Genomic DNA, 20,729 nt, shown 5'->3' on the forward strand with positions numbered 1-20,729 from the left:
TCACATCCTTACCCACCCACAGGAGGTGACCCCCATCCTTTCTTTATAAACAAATGAACAATTTTATTATATATATCCCTGTATTTCATATATATATATCTCAATTTTATTACTCTTCACTTTATCGTGCTTCACAGATATTGCGCTTTTTTCACAAATTGAAGGTTTGTGGCAGCCGTGCATTGACCATTTTTCCAACAGCATTTGCTCACTTTGTGTCTCTGTGTCACATTTTGGTAATTCTCACGCTATTTCAAGCTTTTCATTATTATATTTCTTATGGTGATCTGTGATCACTGATCTTTAATTTACTGTGGCAAAAACATTAGGACTTGCTGAAGTTCAGACGATGGTTAGCATTTTTTAGCAATAAAGTATTTTTGAATTAAGGTATGTGCATTGTTTTTTAGACATAATGCTATTGCATACTTAATAGACCACAGTATAGTGTAAACGTAACTTTTATATGTAGTGGGAAACCAAAAAATTCGTGTGACTCACTTTATTGTGCTATTCGCTTTATGACAGTAGTCTGGAACAGAACCCACAATGTCTCCAAGGCTATGCCTGTATATATATATATATATATATATATATATATCCCAAATATTATTGTTTTGTCTGTATTTAAATGTTATATAAATTGACTCATGTATTCTTTTGAGTCTTGTTTCTTTCATCTATCATTATGGTTGTAAGATCCGGCCACATTGTTTTTGTAGCTGTGGTGTATCTGTTTTCCTGGTTATATAGTAGCTCTTTATATGAATATGCTGTGTTTTGTTATCTATTTGTCCTATAGGTGGAAATTGGGTGTGGGGTAACTATTGACAGTGTTGCTGTACACATTCTTGTTTATGCATTGTGTTGACATGAGCTGTAAGGTATATACCTAGGAAGGAAATTTCTGGGTCACAAGATATGTTATACCTAACTTTAGATTCTTTTTTTAAAAAATAAATTTATTTATTTTTGGCTGCATTTGGGTCTTTGTTGCTGTGCGCAGGCTTTCTCTAGTTGTGGCAAGCGGGGGCTACTCTTCATTGAGGTGTACGGGCTTCTCATTGTGGTTGCTTCTCTTGTTGCGGAGCACGGGCTCTAGGGCTCAGGCTTCAGTAGTTGTGGCACGTGGGCTCAGTAGTTGTGGCTTGTGGGCTCTAGAGCACATGTTCATTAGTTGTGGTGCACGGGCCCAGTTGCTCTGCAGCATGTGAGATCTTCCCGGACCAGGGCTCAAACCCGTGTCACCTGCATTGGCAGGCAGATTCCTAACCACTGTGCCACCAGGGAAGTCCCTAACTTTAGTAGATTCTGCCAAACTCTTTTCCAAAGTGGTTGTACCAACTTATTCTCTCATCTGCAATTTACAAGAGTCACCATTACTCCACATTTTAAGGGACAGATGGTATTGGTTGTCTTTCAATGTTAGGCAATCTAGTAGGTGTGTAATTGTGTTTCATTGTGTTTTTAGTTTGCATTTCCCCAACTACTGAAGAAGTTGCTTGTTTATTGTCCATCTGGATTTTTCTTTGGTTCATTTTTAAATTGGGTTGTTTATCTTCTTGCTTAATGAACGTTATCCAAATGGATACTTGATTGTCCCAAGTAGCATTTACTGAGAAGAGTGATGTCCTGGAACTCGTCAGAGTTGATTGTTAAAATTTTGGAAGTTTTGTGAGCAGACTGTTTAAGTGTGGAAGTGTGGGTAGCTTGAAATCAGCCATGGTGGGAGAATTTATAACATGGATGTTGGCAAATGCTATAAATTAGGGCAGTCATCTACTACACCAATGGAAAAGACCATCTCTTCCAGACTGCCCCACAGTGCCATTTCTGTCAAAAACCCTGTCCGTACACATGTGGATTTATTTCTATACTATCTCTTCTGTATCATTCTTTTCTTTATCCCAATGTCAAAGCCATACTGCCTTATACACTGTGGGTTTATAATAAGTCTTCATATCTGGTAAAGCCAAGTCCTCTCACCTCCTCAGAGTATCTTCTCATTCTTGGCTCTGAACATTTTAAATTTTATAATCAACTTATCTAGTTTTAAAAGAAAAATCTGTTGAAATTTTAATTGAGGTCTCTAGATCAATTCTGGGAATAAATGCACATTTTTATCCACTTTGGATTCATTGTGGAAATTACTCATTACTGTGTGATTTCAACTGCATATATTTTCCGTAGGTTTGTTATTTGTCATTTGACTTTGGCTACAGTGTTTCTTCCCTTTGGAGCTTTATTTTTATTAGATAGAGTTTATCAACTTTTTTCTTCATAGCTTCTAGCATTTATGTCATAAGATTAAAAATTTAATTTAAACTTTAAAATTCTCTGGTGTTTTAGTCTATCCTTTAATGATTTTATTAATGATTAAAATCCAAAGATTTAAATCTTTGATCCACCTGTAATTTATATTATAATAAAGATTTTAAAATATATATATATATTTTTAAAAGATGGCTAACCTGTTGTCCCAATATCAATTACTGAACAATCTATCCCTATTGATATGAAATGTTACCGTTATCATAAATGAAATTCGTATAAGTATTTGGGTTTTGTCTTGGACTTTCTCTTTTGTTTCATTATCTGTTTATAGTATCACTGTTCCATAGGAATATCATGTGAGCCACAAATGCAAGCCACATATGTAGCCACATCAAAAAAAGCAAAAAAAAACCCCTGAAATTCATTTATTTGTTTATTATTTATTTATTTATTTTCGGTACGCGGGCCTCTCACTGTTGTGGCCTCTCTCGTTGCGGAGCACAGGCTCCGGACGCGCAGGCTCAACGGCCATGGCTCATGGGCCCAGCTGCTCCACGGCATGTGGGATCCTCCCGGACCGGGGCATGAGCCCGCATCCCCTGCATCGGCAGGCGGACTCTCAACCACTGCGCCACCAGGGAAGCCCTGAAATTTATTTTTTAATTGAAGTATAGTTGATGAATAATAATATATAAATTACAGGTGTACAGTATAGTGATTCACAATTTTAAAAGGTTATACTCCACTTATAGTTATTATAAAATATTGGCTATATTCTCCGTGTTGTACAATATATCCTTGTAGCTTATTTTATACCTAATAGTTTGTACCTCTTAATCCCCTACCCCTATATTGCCCATGCACACTTCCCTCTCCCCACTGGTAACCACTAGTTTGTTCTCTGTATCTGTGAGTCTGTTTCTTTTTTGTTATATTCACTAGTTGGTTTATTTTAGATTTCACATACAAGTGCTATCATACAGTACTTGTCTTTTTCTGACTTATTTTACTTAGCATGATGCCCTCCAAGTCCACCCATATTGCTGCAAATGGCAAGATTTCATTCTTTTTTATGGCTGAGTAGTATTCCATTATATATATGGACCACATCTTCTTTATCCCTTCATCTGCTGATGGACACTTAGGTTGCTTCCATAACTTGTCAATTGTAAATAATGCTGCTATGAACATTGGTATGCATGTATCTTTTTGGATTAGTGAAATTAGTTTTAATAATATATTTTATTTAACCCATTATAGCCATTGTATCATTTCACCATGAAATCAACATATAGAAACAATTACATTTACATTCTTTTTTTTCATAAAAAGTCTTTGAAATGTGGTATATATTTTATACTTACAACACATCCCAGCTTGGACTAGCCGTATTTCCAGTGTAATGAGCTAGTGACTACCCTATTAGGTAGCTCCGGTCAATATCTTTGTTAAGGCAGGTCTAGAGTAGCCTTGGCTCTGTGGCTAGTTTAGTTCTATTACTAAGATCTGGCCCTTCCAGGGTTGGTTCAATGAGGTCTCTTCACTCATTGGTTGGAACTTCAGCATCTCCCAGCTCTTTGGGACCTTGGGAACTGTCTGGATTACAATGCCAGCATTTGTTCTTCCCTCAGCAGTCATACTTTGCCAGCTCCTGGAGTCTCGCCTCCACAAGCCCACTCAGTATTCTGCCAAAGACTCAAGAGAAACTCTGTATGGATTTCTGCCACTCTGTCTGTGTCCCACCGTCCTTTCAGTGTTCTGCTCTGTGAAGTCTAGTAGCCTCTGCTTCCTGTGCTCCAATCTGCCTCTTCAACTCAGCAAGATAGCCATGTTCTGCTTGGAGTCCCTCCCCGCATCACTGTCTGGAAAGTTCCCCCAGGCAGCAAGTGTGGGTGATCACCTCGCTGGTCTCTCTTCTCTGAGGGGCTCACATCTGTGCTGTGGGAGTTGGGAGTTGCAGGCTCCCAGTCTGATTCTAGTCATTCTTGATAGCTAGTCCTACTTAAAAAAAAGTTTTGAGATTATTTATTAGCTCTATTTAGTTCTTTCATAATTCCTTTGATCTTTATTAATCCCTTCTTGTTTTCCTTAATTTTATTCTTTTTATAACTTCTCTTATTGTTATTCTTTCCTGTTTATTAGAATAAATATTTAGGGCTCTGAATTTTTCTCTGAGAACTCCTTTAGCTATTTCCTACAGGTTCTGATAGGCCGTCTTTTTGTGGTCATTATTCTCTAGATACTTTGCAATTTTGGTTTTGGTTTTCTTTTGCGATGGTGGAGTTTTATGTTTCACTTTTCTGGTTCTGTTATGACTTGTTAGTTATATTGCATTATAAGTAAAGTTATCTACACTGTTTATAAGTTTTGAAAGTTATTGAAGTTCTCTTTACAGCTTAGAGTATAGTCACTATGATTTTATCATGAACCTTTGTAAACAAGGCGTTATTCACTTTTTAGGGTATTGTTGATTTTAAATGAGTAAATGTGAATTTGAGCATAGAAAATAAATTTAAATTTACAAAAATACAATATGTATGTATATGTAAGTGTGTGTGTTTGTGTGTATTTGTGTTTTTTTTTTAAACTTTGGGTGCCAATGTAAGATTTTATTATAAAAATTAGTGCTTAAAAAAAGTGTGAAAGCCACTAGCCTAGAAGACCCCAAAGGTCACCTGGAATGTGTAAAATGTGAATATAAATTTGTGTAGACACTAAAATGACCCTTGAGTAGAGCTGATATCAAAGAGTACCTAAAGTATTCCTTCCTCTCACTTTTCGTTACTTTTCTTCCCCCCCTCCTCCCCGCATACAATATGCTAATTAAAAATCTAGATGACACAGAGCCAGGCGAGGTGTTATACCAGTCTTTTATCAACAAGTGAGAGCACGTTAAACACTTTTTAATTGGTCTTAGGAAAAGCAAAGGCGAAATGGAAATTCAACTCTCCTGGACCTTTGTTCAAAATGCATTTTTCCGTCTCTACTGTAAGGAGCGAATTTTAATGAGCTTGATTCTCACCATTTGGCCATGCATTTGGAATCCTTGTTCACACTTTGTGAAAGAAAAAAAATCTGATGAAAGAAATTGGACAATAATGGAAATCTTGTCTGAGCAGAACAAATTGGAATTATCAAATACATTGCAGGATGACTGGCATGCCGCAGCTGAGGAGACGAGAAGCATCAGAACTGGTGACTTAAAAAAAGTCTCTCTCCCCAGAATGCCGCTATCAGCCTGACACAGTCTTGTCCTGCACAGAGAGATAGCATTCCAGAGTGGAGAGGGCTTTGGAGTCAGGCAGACCTGGGTTTGAAGCCTGCCCCCAAACTTTAATGGTAGGTCACTTAATTTTTCTTATCCTCAGTTTCTTCATCTGTATAATGGGGTAATAACGTCTACCTTGCAGCCTTGTGAGGACTGAAAGAAATGAATTATGGGAAAGTGCCTGGCACGTAATAGGGGCTCAGAGAATGACCAAGAGGAGCATTTCGAAGGAAGAATCAGTGGCAGGGCTGAGGAAGACGTGTGAGGTTCCTGGCTTGTTTCCTCTTTAGAAGAAAGAAGTGGGCAGGGCCAGGGATGTGTTTGTATGCTGGTGGTGGTGGTGGGGTCTTCCTAGCCCTTCTTCTCAGTCCCTCTGGGACAGCAAATAACCAGTCAGGGCCTTTTGCAGAGGAGTCCACTCAGGATTCTAATCTGTAGTTATGAAAGTTCCAAGAGTCCATGCTTACCCTGTGAGCTTTGTGGGGTAGCTATAAGGCAATTGAGGTCATGTAGCTAAGCACAGTTCACCAATGAGGCAATGAGTTAAGAGTTTCTCCGCCAGCAAGTAGGTCAAATAGCACAAACGGTGGGGGGAAGGGGGGTTGGCCAAACATACTATTCAGGGCTCTGTGGAGTAGTGTCAGAGAGGGAAAAGAGAGATTTCTCGGCCTTATAGCTTGTAATTTAACAGAGAAGGGAGAGAAAAAAATAGCTATAGCCCCCTAGGGTGCTAACTGTAAAGATCCAGTGGCCATACAACCTTTTTTTTTTCCTCTGAGACAGTGTCAAAATCAAACTTTCGCTGAGGGCCTCAAACCACAGGCCCAGGGTTGGGTTCAGAAAATACAGTCCCCGTTTCTCCACGTGTATTGTTCTGGACTCAGCTCTGGAGCACCTTCTGCGTTCCCAGAATTCCCTCCCTGTTAGGATATACTCAGGGTTTGACGGATCTAGGTTTTCAAGTCCCTCACTCACTTTATTATGGCCTTGGGGAAGCACTTATCCTCTGGACACCTCAGTTTTTTCATCTTTAAAACGATCACATCACAGGGCAGTGGCTGTGATCATTTAAGAATGCTTTTCTGGACAGGCCTGTGCTACGCCCTCAGGATGAACAGATGAAGAGGTTCCATTTTCTTCCTTCAAGGCAGTGGTTCTCCACCTGGGGCAGCTTTGCCCCCTCAGAGGACAGTTGGCAACGTCTGGAGACATTTTGGCTGTCACTATTCAGCGTGGGACATGAAGATGCTAAATATTCTACAATGCATAGGACAGCCCCCTGCCTCCCCCGGCAGAGTTCCTTCTGATTTTAGTATTAGAAGATGAAGACGGGCCCACTAGAGGTTTTCCTCTTCTGAGAAGAGCGAAAATGTCGTGATCCTTATCGCCATGTTTACTCCCTCCTACTGCCCTTGATGTCCTGGTCGCAGCTCCCTGGGAGGACGCGCTTCCCACCAGGGGCATCCTGGCGGATGGTGCCACTCTCATCCATATACATGTCCCCAATTAAGGACTTCCCGCCGCTGCCGCTGCCGCTGCCGCCGGGAGAGGGGCCTGAGCTGTGGAGTGAAACTGAAAGGAGGGAGCCGCGCTCCTCGGGTCCTTCGGCAAGAAGGTGAGGCAGGCCCTGCGCAAAACGCCCGGGAAGCTTTGGGGAAATGCAGGGCTTCTCTGGGGACCTAGTAGCCTGCTTGGGGGCGACTTCCTGGAGCAGCGGCTCCAGCCAGCGCACAGCCTAACCGTCCAGTGCCAACACCCCAGGGCCCGACGGCAGGGAACCAGGGAGGCGAAAGCTTGCCGGCTGCGCCAGGGCGGCCCCGCCAACTGGCCAGCGACCGAGGCGGGCGCCCGGGTCCAGCCGTCCCCCGTCCCCCAAACTGGTCGTGGTGGCCCAAACCTTCGAAGGGACCCCAGGGCAGGAGGGGGCGGTTTGGTCTTTCCGCGCCTAAGCCGAGGAGCGCACTGCAGCTGCCCCCCGGCTGTGCCTCCACGCGGTGGGATGCGCGTGGGACCGGACGGCGACGCTGACTCGGCGGTGGCCGCGTGGGCGGCGGGGAAGATGGGGCCACCCGTCGCCCCGTGCTCCGGGGCCAAGATCTGGTGTCGGGACCATGTCTGTGAGCTGAGCACGCCCCCGCTGGGCTGGGTCTGCGGCCGGGAGCACAGGCGGCGGCGGTTAATGATTAATCGCTGACCATCCCGCCTCCAGCCGTTCGGGAGAGGGTGCTCCAGGTGGGTGGGTTTGGCGCGCCAGGGCCAGGCAGCCGGGAGCGGAGCGCCGGGGACAGAGAAGGGAAGGGCCTGCGCGCTGGGGGCTGTGGGCTCACTGGCTGCAGCGAGATTGGAACCTCCTTCCTCCGCGCTCTCCCCGCCTCGCCCAGATACACACCCCCACGTCTCAAACCCCACCCTCGGACGCCTCCACCCTCGGCTAGGTTGGGCTGCTCCGCGAAGTTTCCGTGAAAGCACCCGAAAGCCTGTTACCTTGTCCAGGTGAGCTCGAAAAAGCCCTGCACCCACGCTAGTGAGTTGCGGCCGAGAACTTCGGGCCGCGCGGGTAGGAAGAAAGGAAGTTCAGAAGGTCTTTGGACGCCGCGGCCTGGCTGGCTGCCTTCCTCATGGCTTCGCCCAGCCGTCCTGGCAGTGACTGCTCCCAGGTCATCGACCACAGCCACGTTCCCGGGTTCGAGGTGGCCTCCTGGATCAAAATCACCCTCATCCTGGTGTACCTGGCCATCTTCGTGGTGGGCGTCCTGGGGAATAGCGTCACCATTCGGGTCACCCAGGTGCTGCAGAAGAAGGGCTACCTGCAGAAGGAGGTGACGGATCACATGGTGAGCCTGGCTTGCTCCGACATCCTGGTCTTCCTCATCGGCATGCCCGTGGAGTTCTACAGCATCATCTGGAATCCCCTGACCACGCCCAGCTACACCGTGCCCTGCAAGCTTCACACGTTCCTCTTCGAGGCCTGCAGCTACGCGACGCTGCTGCACGTCCTGACGCTCAGCTTCGAGCGCTACATCGCCATCTGCCACCCCTTCCGGTATAAGGCCATGTCGGGGCCCTGCCAGGTGAAGCTGCTCATCGGCTTCGTCTGGGTCACCTCCGCCCTGGTGGCGTTGCCTTTGCTTTTTGCCATGGGAGTCGAGTACCCCTTGGCGAACGTGCCCAGTCACCGCGGTCTCACGTGCAACCACTCCCGTACCCGCCACCACGAGCAACCGGAGATTTCCAACATGTCCATCTGTACCAACCTCTCCAGCCGCTGGACCGTGTTCCAGGCCAGCATCTTCGGTGCCTTCGTCATCTACCTCGTGGTCCTGGCCTCCGTGGCCTTCATGTGCTGGAGCATGATGCAGGCGCTCACGAGGAGTAAGCAGGGCACGCTGGCGGCCCAGGGGCAGCAGCTGCAGGTGAGGAAGTCGGAGAGCGAGGAGAACAGGAGCGCCCGGAGGCAGACCATCATCTTCCTGAGTGAGTCCTGGGTGGAGGGCCTCCTGGGAGCCGCCCTCACCCCCCCGTACCCCCCGTCACCGCCCGCGGTCCTCTAAACTCAAGCCTTGCCTTAAGAGCGTGAACCTCAGTTCGTTGAGGCTGAAGAGGCATGGTTCTGAGCCTCTGCATGTTTCTTCTCTCTGCTTTGGGGACTTGGGTTATGGTCAAAAGAGCATTAGCCCAGCAGTCAGAAGGGCTGGGTATGTTCCGCAGTGGCAGCTGCACGATGGCTGGCCAAGTCACAAAATAGCTTGGGTAAAATGGAAGATAACGCTGAGAAATCTGAGGGTCCGGTTAGGTGATATGAGACAGGTGAAAGTCCTTTGAGAAGGACCCAGTTCTGTGAAGATGGAAGGCAGCATCCTTATCTAGCCCATCTTTATCCTGGAGAACCTTTCTCAGGCAGTTAGATTGTGTTCCCATTTTTCTCCTCCTTTGTTGAAACGAGGCTGTCGGGAACACACACAGGCTGGGACTCTGTTCCCCCAAAGTGATTTCCTACCCAAGTCTTAAGAAACTGGAGCTCTCAGACACACACTCCCCAAGGTAGTGCTGGCGTGTTTGCCCTGGTGGATCTGTTTCTTAACACAGAAACATGGCTGGACCGGCTGGCTTGTTTGTCTGATTCAGAAAATCTGGCTTCACAGATTTCCCGAGACTTGATTGATCATCCCAAATACCAGTTCCCTTTCAGAGAACTCGCTTCGTTTTCCAAACTTTTCTTGTGATGCAAATATTTAAAGTCAGATCCTCCTGTGTGCCAGGAAGGAAGGGGCCCATGATTAGTAGCCCCCCAAGGCCTCAGAAGAGGGGCCTGGTGGGCTTTCATGGAGACACACAAAATGGACTGGGGCAAAGAGTTTTTAAAAATGTCTTTTAGAGGAAAAAAGAAAGAGATATCCTTGTGGGTGTGTGTGAGTCAAGGGGGAGCTGTTAGGACAATGTTTCCCCTTTTCCCCAGCTCCCTTTCCAGTGTGGCATCAGAGAAGGAATAAATCATGGTGCTGTTTGTTTTGGTGTGGGAGACCTGAGAAACAGGTTCTAGGGCAAGGAGTTAGGAAAGAAAATTGGAAGGCACTTGAAGAGAAATGGAAAGAACTGGGTATTGTCCCAGCCATGCCCCTGGCTTCTGGTGTGTCCGTACAACTGACCTGACTTTACTCTGGGTCTGTGCGAAATGACAGGAGGGAGTTTGTGGTTTGGGGATGCCGACTCTGCATCAGGTGCTGTGCTCTTGGCTTATATTTCCATTTCGTAGAGGAGCAGTTTCAGGCTTAGAGAAGACCTAGTTCAAATGCACTCAAGTGCAGCTCCCAGATTCTAAGCTTGGTTCTCAGCGTGTTACCGAGTCCAAGTTCACACTGCTGGCCGCACAGCAGGACAGTAAATTGAGAGATGACATGTTGGGGCCAGGAATAATGACTTTATTCAGAAAGCCAGCAGAGCGAGAAGATGGTGAGCTAGTGTCCCAAAGAACCATCTTACCCGAGTTAGAGTTCAAACTTCTTTTATATTTAAGGGGGAGGGGGTGTGGCTGCTTGTTGCAAACTTCTTGGTGCCGGAATCCTTTGTTCTTGCAGCTGTACATGTAGGTCAGGTCAGGAGGTTCCTGTAAACCTCCAACAAGACAGATGTTATTCTCTGTTCTGCAACTTTTTATCTCTATATGAATGGAAACATGTTATATCTTGAAAGGTCAGAGCCTTGAGAGTGGGCCATCCTGTATATTTCAGGCTGTAGGCAACATTCTTGTGGCAAAAACCAATAGAATACAAAGGTTAAAGTAAAAGAAACAGATCCAAGATGGAGTCAGATTTGTTCTTTGCCATTACAAGGGCAGGGAAATGAGTGGCTGCCTGTGGCTTTTTCACAGGCTCATGGGGAAAGGAAAATGAAATAAAGCAGAACTTTGATAAGGTGTTGCAGCCTTTCTGGAAATTGGAGTAAGGCGTCTGTAGCAGGTGACATTGTCTAGGGACTTAGGAAGGGCACCCAACCCAACTCAATCTCTCTCACCCATTGGCTTCTACCCAGAATATTCCAGGAAGAAACGGACATTGGATTTGCTTGAACATCTATTGAAAGACTAGTTCTTCTTTCTGCCATATACCCTTAGGCATATTTTAAACTTTTAGCAGTAATTTAATACTTTAGTATGAATGACTTTACTTTTTTAATCTCCCACCCTAATTTAGGAATTAAGACTGCATTTGACCAAGGAAAAAAATAATTGATTCATCTTTGTTCTCTATTGTACCAATCTCTTTTTATTTAAAAAATTTAAATTTCTCTGAATAGATGTCTCTTCTCCTAGCGGGTATTGTTCCAAGTTGAAGTCCGTCTCCATGTTGGAGTTGTGTCTCCATTCAGACATAAAATCAGAATGTCACAGACTTTTGTGTAGAGACAAATAGGAACTTGGAGATCATCTCATCCAATTAGTAATCACCTGGAATGAGTCTGTTCTCTCAGCAGCCCTCATTCTTTCCTTCTAGTTCTCTCCGGCTTCCTTGTAACAACTGTGTATTAATCACCCACTGTGTTCCCAGCATAGATTGTTGAATGGCAATCAGGTGCTCAATGTGTGATAATGTCTTGGGGGAATTTAGCATTATTTAGCCCATTTCCTCTGCAGTAGGTTTCCAAAGCAGTTCTTGCAACTGTTCCCACTCCCAGTGAATTTCAAAGAGCTTTGAAAAATAGGAGCCTCACTAATTAACAAGTTAGGAAATAAACTAATGGAGTGAAGAGGAAGAAATCATGCCCTGCACCCATCAGATTGATACGATGCAGTTATTTTGTTTCATAAAACTTATGCTTTGGGGCATTTTTAACCCAGAATAAATGAATATATAAATTGTTTACAAATTGCTGCATTTAACATAGTGATTTAGCTGTCTTTTTAGCACTTGCGTTAACAGATGTATCAAATTAAAACAAATATTTGCTCATTTCAAACATATTTTGCATTTAATGTGAAATGTAAATGACAACACAGCACAAGATGTCTTTGGAGCTCTGGAGGCAATAAAAAAAACAATTAAGGAATTTTCCCCCTCATTGTTAAAAATGCTAACTTCTGCATAACAGAAGGGAAATTCATAAATCTACCCAAGATGAGGAAGTCTATGTAGAACATATTAATTTTCCTTTCTGCATCTTTTGCTATTGTGCCTCACAATAGCTGAGGGGCTGGGCTGGTGAATAATGAAAACAAATTGGGAACTCTGGGAGGGAAAGAGATGCGGGGACACCTCCTAGCTCTCAAGCAATTTGCAGGAGAAAGCAATAATAATGTGAAAGTACACATTTCTGGACACATGAGTGTCCCTTCTTGCCTCTTGTCAGCTCAGTGAGAAATCAGTACTAGACTTACTTCTTTTTGCACGGTCACGGCTAATATGACTTGTCCCATGCCAGAACAGAGGTTGCCTGGTCTGGATTCCTGTCTTTTCTGGAGGCAAGGAACTGGTGCATTTGTCTCTTTATACCTTAGATGTTGAGAATATGCAAAATGAGCCTTCCTTTCAAGAGGGTTTCCCAGACCTTCCATGTTTTTTTTTTTTTTTCTCTTCCCAGACCTTCCATCTTATATTTCTGAACTCTCACTTGGAGTTATTTTCAATGCGTGGGGCACCCAGGTCCACAGACACTCGTGCCTGTGTCTTTTGCACATGTGTCAAATGTCCCCCACTCAAAGTGGAACAAGTGTAGTTTAAACAAAGAGTTGTGATTTGTAACTTTCAAGAGTGTAAAGTGATTGGGGCTAGGTTACAGCTACCTCCTAAGGACCTGTAGGGTAGTGATGGGCTTTCAACCATAGTTACGGAAAATTTTATTACAGATAATTGTGAAATTACGAAATTAAAGAAACATCATAGAGGCTTAGGACTCTATAATAGGTACACTTTTTTTTTGCATTCTGATTTGCTCTCTTGCGTCAGAGGGAAAGGGGAGGAGCCACAGAGAGTGATGGGAATTGCACATCAACTTGGGTTGATCTTGGAGAATATCTTGAATATGGACTTAGTCCCAAGTGTATTTGGATGGAAAAAAAATGGAGAGCTGCTGCTGAACTGAACTACTCTAAAAAGAAGGTTGACGCATATTTGGATATTTGTGGGGTGGGCCAGAGAGAAGCAAGGAGGAGATCAGAATCATATCCTCTGGGTCTTAAGACCTCAGATGTGAGGTCAAAGTCACGTGTTCACGGGAGAGACAGAGAAAGGAAGCTGAGATGTTGACAGTGGCTCCTCTTCACAATCAGTACCTGAAACAAACTCTTCCAATTAGTTTCTTAAAGTGGAGTCCAAAATTTCCCATGCAAAGAGGTTTTATTGGGATGTCATTGTGAAAAACAAAAGTGAAAATTATGAAAAGAAATTTGTCTTATATTTTATCAAACATAGTTTCTAATCATATGTGAATTCTTATAATAATTCTTTTCAGAATGAAACAAGTGCTTCACTTGTAATTCTTCTGACAAAATAGTTGTGATAGCCATTGTGTTTGATTTTCTAGAACAGCAAGATTATAAAGAAAGCTTACTCCCAAGAGCTTCTCTTAATTCATTGCTATTTAATTCATCCTCATTGAAGTACCTGTCCTAGCATCATCCTTGTCAATTTCCCATTGTTTCAGGATTAACTGGTTTAATTCGGCCAGACCTTCCTTTGTCAGTGGCTTGTCATTTGATTCCTGTGTTTCTCTAGCTTCCCTTTCATTGACTTCAGGAAATTCTGCACCCCTCACACAGGCCATATGCAGAAATATAATTAATTGAAAAGTCAATCTCTATACCCTTGTGTATATCAACTGATTACATAAAAATGAATGCCTTAAAATGCTCTGAAGTGCCCAGAGAATTTTTAAATAATTGTTTTCCTGACTAGTTTAAATTCTGACGTTACTATCATGTTTGTGTCATTAATTTTCTTAGTAAAGGCTATTTCTGTGGTGTAGAGGGCTAAGCCAACTCAGTCTGTAAAGGAAGTATCACCAGAATTAAATTACTGACATTTTTAGAGTGAGAGATTATTTTGACTCACACGTTTGGCTACTTCAGGACAAAAGTTTTGCCTCGAGTCTTCGGCTTGCTGCCTCTGTTCTCCTCCCCCCTTTACTGGGGTGGATGGGACTATACTAAATGGTGTTTCATGTTTATTTTTCTACTTGTGATATCTGTCATAAATTGCAAGTGTCCTGTGATCACCCTCTCAGACACATATAATAATGTTGCTTTATTTGTATAATCAGGCTGCCTCAAAGATTGCACTTCTCTGTTGGAGAGATGCATCGTTCCCGTGGAAGGGAATATGGGAATGCCAGTTCCCATTCATTAGCAAGCCTGTTCGTCTGTCTTAGTTGCATGCCTCACGGGGGCTGCCAAAGTGTAATAAGACAGCAGAAGCCTTCGTCGAGCAATGCATTCAGCGTATTAATGCTAAAACCACTCAGAATAAAAGCCATTTGCGTGTAGAGACAGCACAGTGGAAGCATATTGAATTGGGTGTCAAGGAGCCCTGTCCTGCCCCACTAGACAAGGTCCTATGACCCACCACTTGGATCACACTGTCATCTCTCCCCGCCTTTTCCTTCCGCCCAGCTCCCCTGCTGGTCTGCAACCCTGCAACAACCCACCTGACTCTCCACCTCTACTCCTTGGCTGCGTGCTGAGCACGGAAGAAAAGACTGGTTACCATTGCTGCTGTCAGTTCTTGTAAATAGGTGTGTTCAGCCTTACCTGGGCCCTGCTCTCTGATAGCACCTTCCTTTGTAGGGACCGTCAAAAGAGCTTGAGCTCCTGGAGCCACTTTTCTACTTTGAGGGACCTTGATTGGACGTGGCATCACTGGAGGAATGTCTGCATCTCCCCTCGCCTAGGCTGTTTGTGCTGCAGCTGCTGGGATCCCATTGATGCCCCCATTCTCAGGCCCATCGAGTTCAATTCTGTTAATGGCTTCCCATGGCTCTTAGGTCAAGGATCAAAATCCTTAACATAAGGACCTCGTGGTCGGCTGCCCCTCCAACTGCATCGGGTGCAGTTCTCCCACTGTGTTAGTCTGCCGGAGCTGCCATGACAAAATACCACAGATAGTGGGGCTTAAACAGCAGTCGTTTATTTTCTCACAGTTCTGGAAGCTAGAAATCTGAGATCCGGGAGATGCCAGGGATGGTTTCTGGTGAGACTTCTTTGGTTTGCAAATAGCAGCCTTCTTAGTGAGTCCTCGCATGGCCCTTGCTCTGTGTGCACAGAGAGGGAGATCTCTTTTTTTTTTTTTTTTTCTTTTTTTTTTTTAATAAATTTATTTATTTTTATTTTTGGCTGCATTGGGTCTTTGTTGCCGTACGCAGGCTTTCTCTAGTAGCGCTGAGCGGGGGCTACTCTTCGTTGTGGTGCTCGGGCGTCTCATAGCAGTGGCTTCTCTTGTTGCAGAGCACGGCCTCTAGGCGCACGGGCTTCAGTAGTTGTGGCACGTGGGCTCAGTAGTTGTGGCTCATGGGGTCTAGAGCACAGGCTCAGTAGTTGTGGCGCACGGGCTAAGTTGCTCCGCGGCATGGGGGATCCTCCCAGACCAGGGCTCGAACCTGTGTCTCTTGCTTTGGCAGGCGGATTCTTAACCACTGCGCCACCAGGGAGATCTCTTTATCTCTTCTTTTTGTTATAAGGAAGCCAGTCCAATGAGCTTAGAGCCCTGCCCTTCTGACCTCATTTAACCTCAGTCACCTCCCAAAAGGCCCTGTCTTCAGATACTGTCACATCGGGGGTTAGGGCTTCACCATATGAATTTGGGGAGCACAATTCAATCTATAACATTCCTTAATTTCTCTGCCCCATTACCCCCTTTAAATCCTTCAGTAGACCATGGCCAGGCTCTCTCTTACCACCTGGTCTTGGCATGTGTTGCTTTCTCTGCCTGGAATGCTTTTCTGCCTCACTCCATGCTCTACCTGACCCCACCAGCACCTTCACCAAGCGAGCACCTTCAGATCTCCCCTGGGAAGCATGGCCCATCCTCCCTGACTTAATTTAACCTCCCTTGAAACAAGACTTACAGTTATAATAATTTTATATTTAATGGTGAAATCATTTGATTGATGTCTGCCTTCCTTCTGATTCCTTGAGGGCAGGAGCTATTCTTAATCTCACTCCCCACCGTTCTTCATCCTAGCATAGGTGCTGGCACACAGCAGATGTTCAGTGAAGTTTTGTTGACTGAATAAATACCTGAACACGCCTGAGCTTGGGATTGGGGAATGATGTTCTGTTTTCCCTTGGGTGTGCATTCCTCTAGAAACTTATCATTCCTCAGAATTTTTCTGATTAGTTCAAACCTAAAGATGCTCTCTTGAAAGGGATCTGATTGTTCCAGGCCTCTGAAAAGTCAAGCCATCGTGGAGGGCATTTGAGCTTTTATCTCCCCTGAGCCAGGGAACAGTCTGTGTTAATCAGCCCCTGAATATCAACTTTCACTGTATATACCTGCCAGAAGTAACCCTGAAATGAAAGTGATTAAGGTGGTGTTGAACAGTACTTGTTAAACTCTGTTTAAGTGGATGATAATGGAATGAGAACTCGAAAAATTATTTCTTAGCAGGCCCTTTCACCACTTGTTGACAAGGGTGTCCTCAGGGTGATGGAAAGAGGATGCAGTGGGGGCAGTGTTTTGAAAATATTCAACTGATATGTTCTCATTTCCCCCTTAAATTGCACTGGCTTGCAGCCCTCTGCCTCAAGTCTTAACCAGAAGGCTTGTCACCCCATGGAAGCAAAAAGGAACGTACTGCCTTGTCTAAGGGTATTGTTTTCAGTTTTCTCTTTTTTTTTTTTTTTTTTTTTTTTTTCGGTATGCGGGCCTCTCACTGCTGTGGCCTCTCCCGTTGACGCGCAGGCTCAGCGGCCATGGCTCACGGGCCCAGCCGCTCCGCGGCATGTGGGATCTTCCCGGACCGGGGCACGAACCCGTGTCCCCTGCATCGGCAGGCGGACCCTCAACCACTGTGCCACCAGGGAAGCCCTTCTTTTTTTTTTTTATAAAGGAATCGCTTTATTTATTTTTGGCTGCGTCGGATCTTAGTTGCGGGCCCTTCGTTGCAGCGTGTGGGCTCTGTGTTTGAGGCATGTGAGCTCAGTAGTTGTGGCACACGGGGCTTAGTTGCCCCACCGCATGTGGGATCCTAGTTCCCCGACCAGGGATCGAAACCCTGTCCCCTGCATTGGAAGGTGCATTCCCAACCACTGGACCACCAGGGAAGGCCCTCTCCCAGCTATTCTTGGGGCTTCCTGAGATCAGGCACCATGCACACTTATAGTTCTTCCAACTACCCTACGGGGCTGGGGACGCAGTGGCTGTGAACTGCTTACTAGGTGCTGGGATTGAAATTCCCTGACAGTGGTGCTGCGCTTGGGTAGGAAGGAGACCACACAAACTGTGATCCTCAGGAAATCCCTACCTGCCTTTCCTCCCCTTCCCTGTGGTAGGCAGAAATCTGAGATGGCTCCTGGACTTCTGGAGCCCTGGTGTACATACATCTGCTCCCACTTATTCAATCAAACACTAATCAAGGTCTTGCCCTGAAGGGATTTTGCAGAAGTAATTAAGTTCCCGAATCAGTTGACCTTAAAATAGGGAGGTTTTCTGCATGGGCTGAATCATGTCACAAGACCTTTTAAATCTGGGTCTAGAAGTCAGAGACAGGAGACCTCAGAGATTCAAATCACAAGAGGGGTGGGAGGTAAAAGACATTCTCCATTGCTGGCTTTGGAGATCTGGAGGGGTCACTGGCGGGTAATGTAGGTGGTCCCTAGGAGCTGAGTGCCGGGAAAGAAGTGGGTATCTGAATGAGCTGAGAGGTGGATTTCCCCCCAGAACCTTCAGAAAAGAATTCAGCCTGGCTGATACCATGAGTCCCTGAGCAGAGATCTCAGCCATGCCGGGTCTGGAGTTCTGATCTACAGAAATGTAAGCTAATAAATAGATGTTGTTATGTAACAGTAGAAAACGGATACATTCCCTGAACGCTGACAAGGGGCTCCAAGGTAGACACATGTCCTGCCTTAGTTATATCTTCCAAACCTATTCTCTGTGAAAAGTCCTGCCTTCTAAGACCTGTACCCATGGCCCAGCCATTCCTGGATTCACCCGCCATTTATTGGACACCTGCTAAGGCTCAGTGATTAGGAAATTGACCATGATCCAGGGCACCATGGGAGTTTCTCTGGACTTTTAGACTCTTATTTGGGGAATTCAAAATTTGCAGGTTTGAGTCCCATCAGCTGGAATTTTGAACCCATGGATACCTTGGTTGTCAAAAGAGGAGGACTGTGGTAGATTCATCTTTTAATTATCTTGCTTTGGGTAGCTCTTTTTCCTCAGAGCCTGGCACTTAGAAAGTGCTGAACGAAAGTTGGGTGAATCAGTGAGTGTCTGGGCAGCTTTGCTACTTTCCAGAGCCTTTGCACTGGAGCAGAGCGCTTACATTCTTCATCGTTTAGCTTCAAGTGGAAAAAGCGGGGGTGGACAGTGGGAGCCAACCCCAGTGCTGAAAGCAAGTCTGAGTATGAGAAATGTCTCAGGCTAACCAACTTTACCATTTTCTGATGTTTAGGGTTTCTGCCAACTGAGAAACTTGCCAAAATTTCCTGTTTGCACTTAACTGTGTGTAAGAGCCATTCTGGCCGGCAGGAGCCTGCCAGACATCTCATCAGGCTGCTTTACACATCTCAAGGGTGGCTGGGTAGCTGGACAGCAGTGGTGGTACCAGGATCTGACAGACGGGGATCAGGAGGCGGCAGCATCATACTGGAAACCAAAGGCATGCATACGTGGGAGTCAGGCCCAGTTGGGGGATAAGGTTCATTGAATTTGTAGAGAAAAGCCGTCTTCTTTCTCTAGTGAAGGGGAAAACAATCCAGCTTACCTTAGAAATAAAACACTACACACAGGGTATTGGGGTAGAAGCAAACTCATTTGGTCTCTGGCTTTACATATTATTACTCGTTGGAAGACTTGATCTACTCAGCAGAAACAAAGCTTTCTGGGAAATTTATGGGTCGACTTTCTATGTGCCACAGTCCTGAAGGATGAAATATCATGTTGAACTGACAGCTGCATGTTTTGTATATTTAGAGGACAGCTGATGTGTTGTCACTGTTTTTCAAGTTTGTCTCGACAGGGGAGGCAAGGGAAGTTTGCTTTCCAGAGGGTGAAGAAAACTTGTGTAGAAGTAGCCTGTTCTCCTTCTTGGACCTGGAGTTTTTCTCATTACTGAATCTCTTGAAGGCCCCTTCCTCCAGGAAGCCTTCCTGGACCGGCTTCACCCTGCTCTAAATTCTCCTCACTTTAGCGCTTCGTTCATCAGGTATTTATGAAATCCTAAAATGTGTATGGTGTCATTTAGACTTTAGAGATCAGGATGCTCATTCTCCCCTTCGAGGAGCTTAATATTTCTCTAGTTGGGGCATCAAAGTATAGAGGTGGAGCCTTGTAGAAGGAAGCCTAGAAATACCCTTGATGAAGAGTGGCGGGTAACGGCTGCTTATAAAGTAAACTGGTTCTGGGCACCAGCATTTTTTTTTTTTTTTTTTTTTTTTGTGGTACGCGGGCCTCTCACTGTTGTGGCCTCTCCCGTTGCGGAGCACAGGCTCCGGACGCGCAGGCTCAGTGGCCATGGCTCACGGGCCCAGCCACTCCGCGGCATGTGGAATCTTCCCGGACCGGGGCACGAACCCGTGTCCCCTGCATTGGCAGGCGGACTCTCAACCACTGCATCACCAGGGAAACTCTGCTCTCTTTTTTTTCTTCCAGTTTTATTGAGATACAATTGACATACAGTATTGTGTAAGTTTAAGGTGTACAGCATAATGATTTGACTTCCATACATCATGAAATGTTAAATAAGTTTAGAGAGCATCCATCGTCTTCTGTAGGTACAACATTAAAGAAATAGAAAAAAATTTTTGTCTTTACAATGAGAACTCTTAGGATTTATTCTCTTAGCAACTTTCATATATAAGGTACAGCTGTGTTCATTATATTTATCATGTTGTACATTACATCCCTATTAGTTATTTATCTTATAAATGGAGGTTTGTACCTTTTAACTACCTGCATCCAGTTTCTCCCTACCCTTACCCCCTGCCACGAATCTGATGTCTTTTTCTATGAGTTTCTTTGTTTCGCCACAATAATGGATTGACAACACTGTGTTCGTTCCTGGTACACAGCATGGTGATTCACTATTTCTACACATTTCAAAAAGATAACCGTCAGTCTAGTTACCATCTGTCACTATACCAAGGTATTACAAAATAATTGATTATATTCCTCCAACTGTACATTTCATACCTGTGACTCATTTATTTTGCATCTGGAAGTTGGTACCTCTTAATCTCCCTCATATACTTCTCTCTACCCTCTCCGGCAACTACCTGTTGGTTTTCTGTATGGATGACTCTGTTTCTGGTTTGTTATACTTGTTCATTTGTTTTGTTTTTTAGAGTCCACGTACAAGTGAAATCATAAGGTATGTGTCTTTCCCTGTCTGACTTATTTCACTTAGCATACTTCCCTCTGTGTCTATCCATGTTGTTGTAAATGGCAGGCTTAGAAGATCCGCGGCATGTGGGATCTTCCTGGACCAGGGCTCGAACCCGTGTCCCCTGCATTGGCAGGCGGATTCTTAACCGCTG

At 44.9% G+C, this 20,729-nt stretch overlaps 1 protein-coding gene across 1 annotated transcript in view; it reads left to right on the forward strand.

Moving 5' to 3' along the window:
- The first annotated feature begins 6,811 nt into the window (after positions 1-6,811).
- GPR39 (G protein-coupled receptor 39) overlaps positions 6,812-20,729 on the forward strand; it is a 231,364-nt gene continuing 217,446 nt past the window's right edge. Inside the window, exon 1 of the mRNA XM_004276488.4 lies at positions 6,812-9,016. Coding sequence (XP_004276536.1) covers positions 8,161-9,016 — 856 coding nt within the window. The 5' untranslated portion in view covers positions 6,812-8,160. The remainder of the gene's footprint in view (positions 9,017-20,729) is intronic.

Source organism: Orcinus orca, chromosome 7 (genome assembly GCF_937001465.1).
Source record: "Orcinus orca chromosome 7, mOrcOrc1.1, whole genome shotgun sequence".
NCBI classification, from domain to species: Eukaryota; Metazoa; Chordata; class Mammalia; order Artiodactyla; family Delphinidae; genus Orcinus; species Orcinus orca.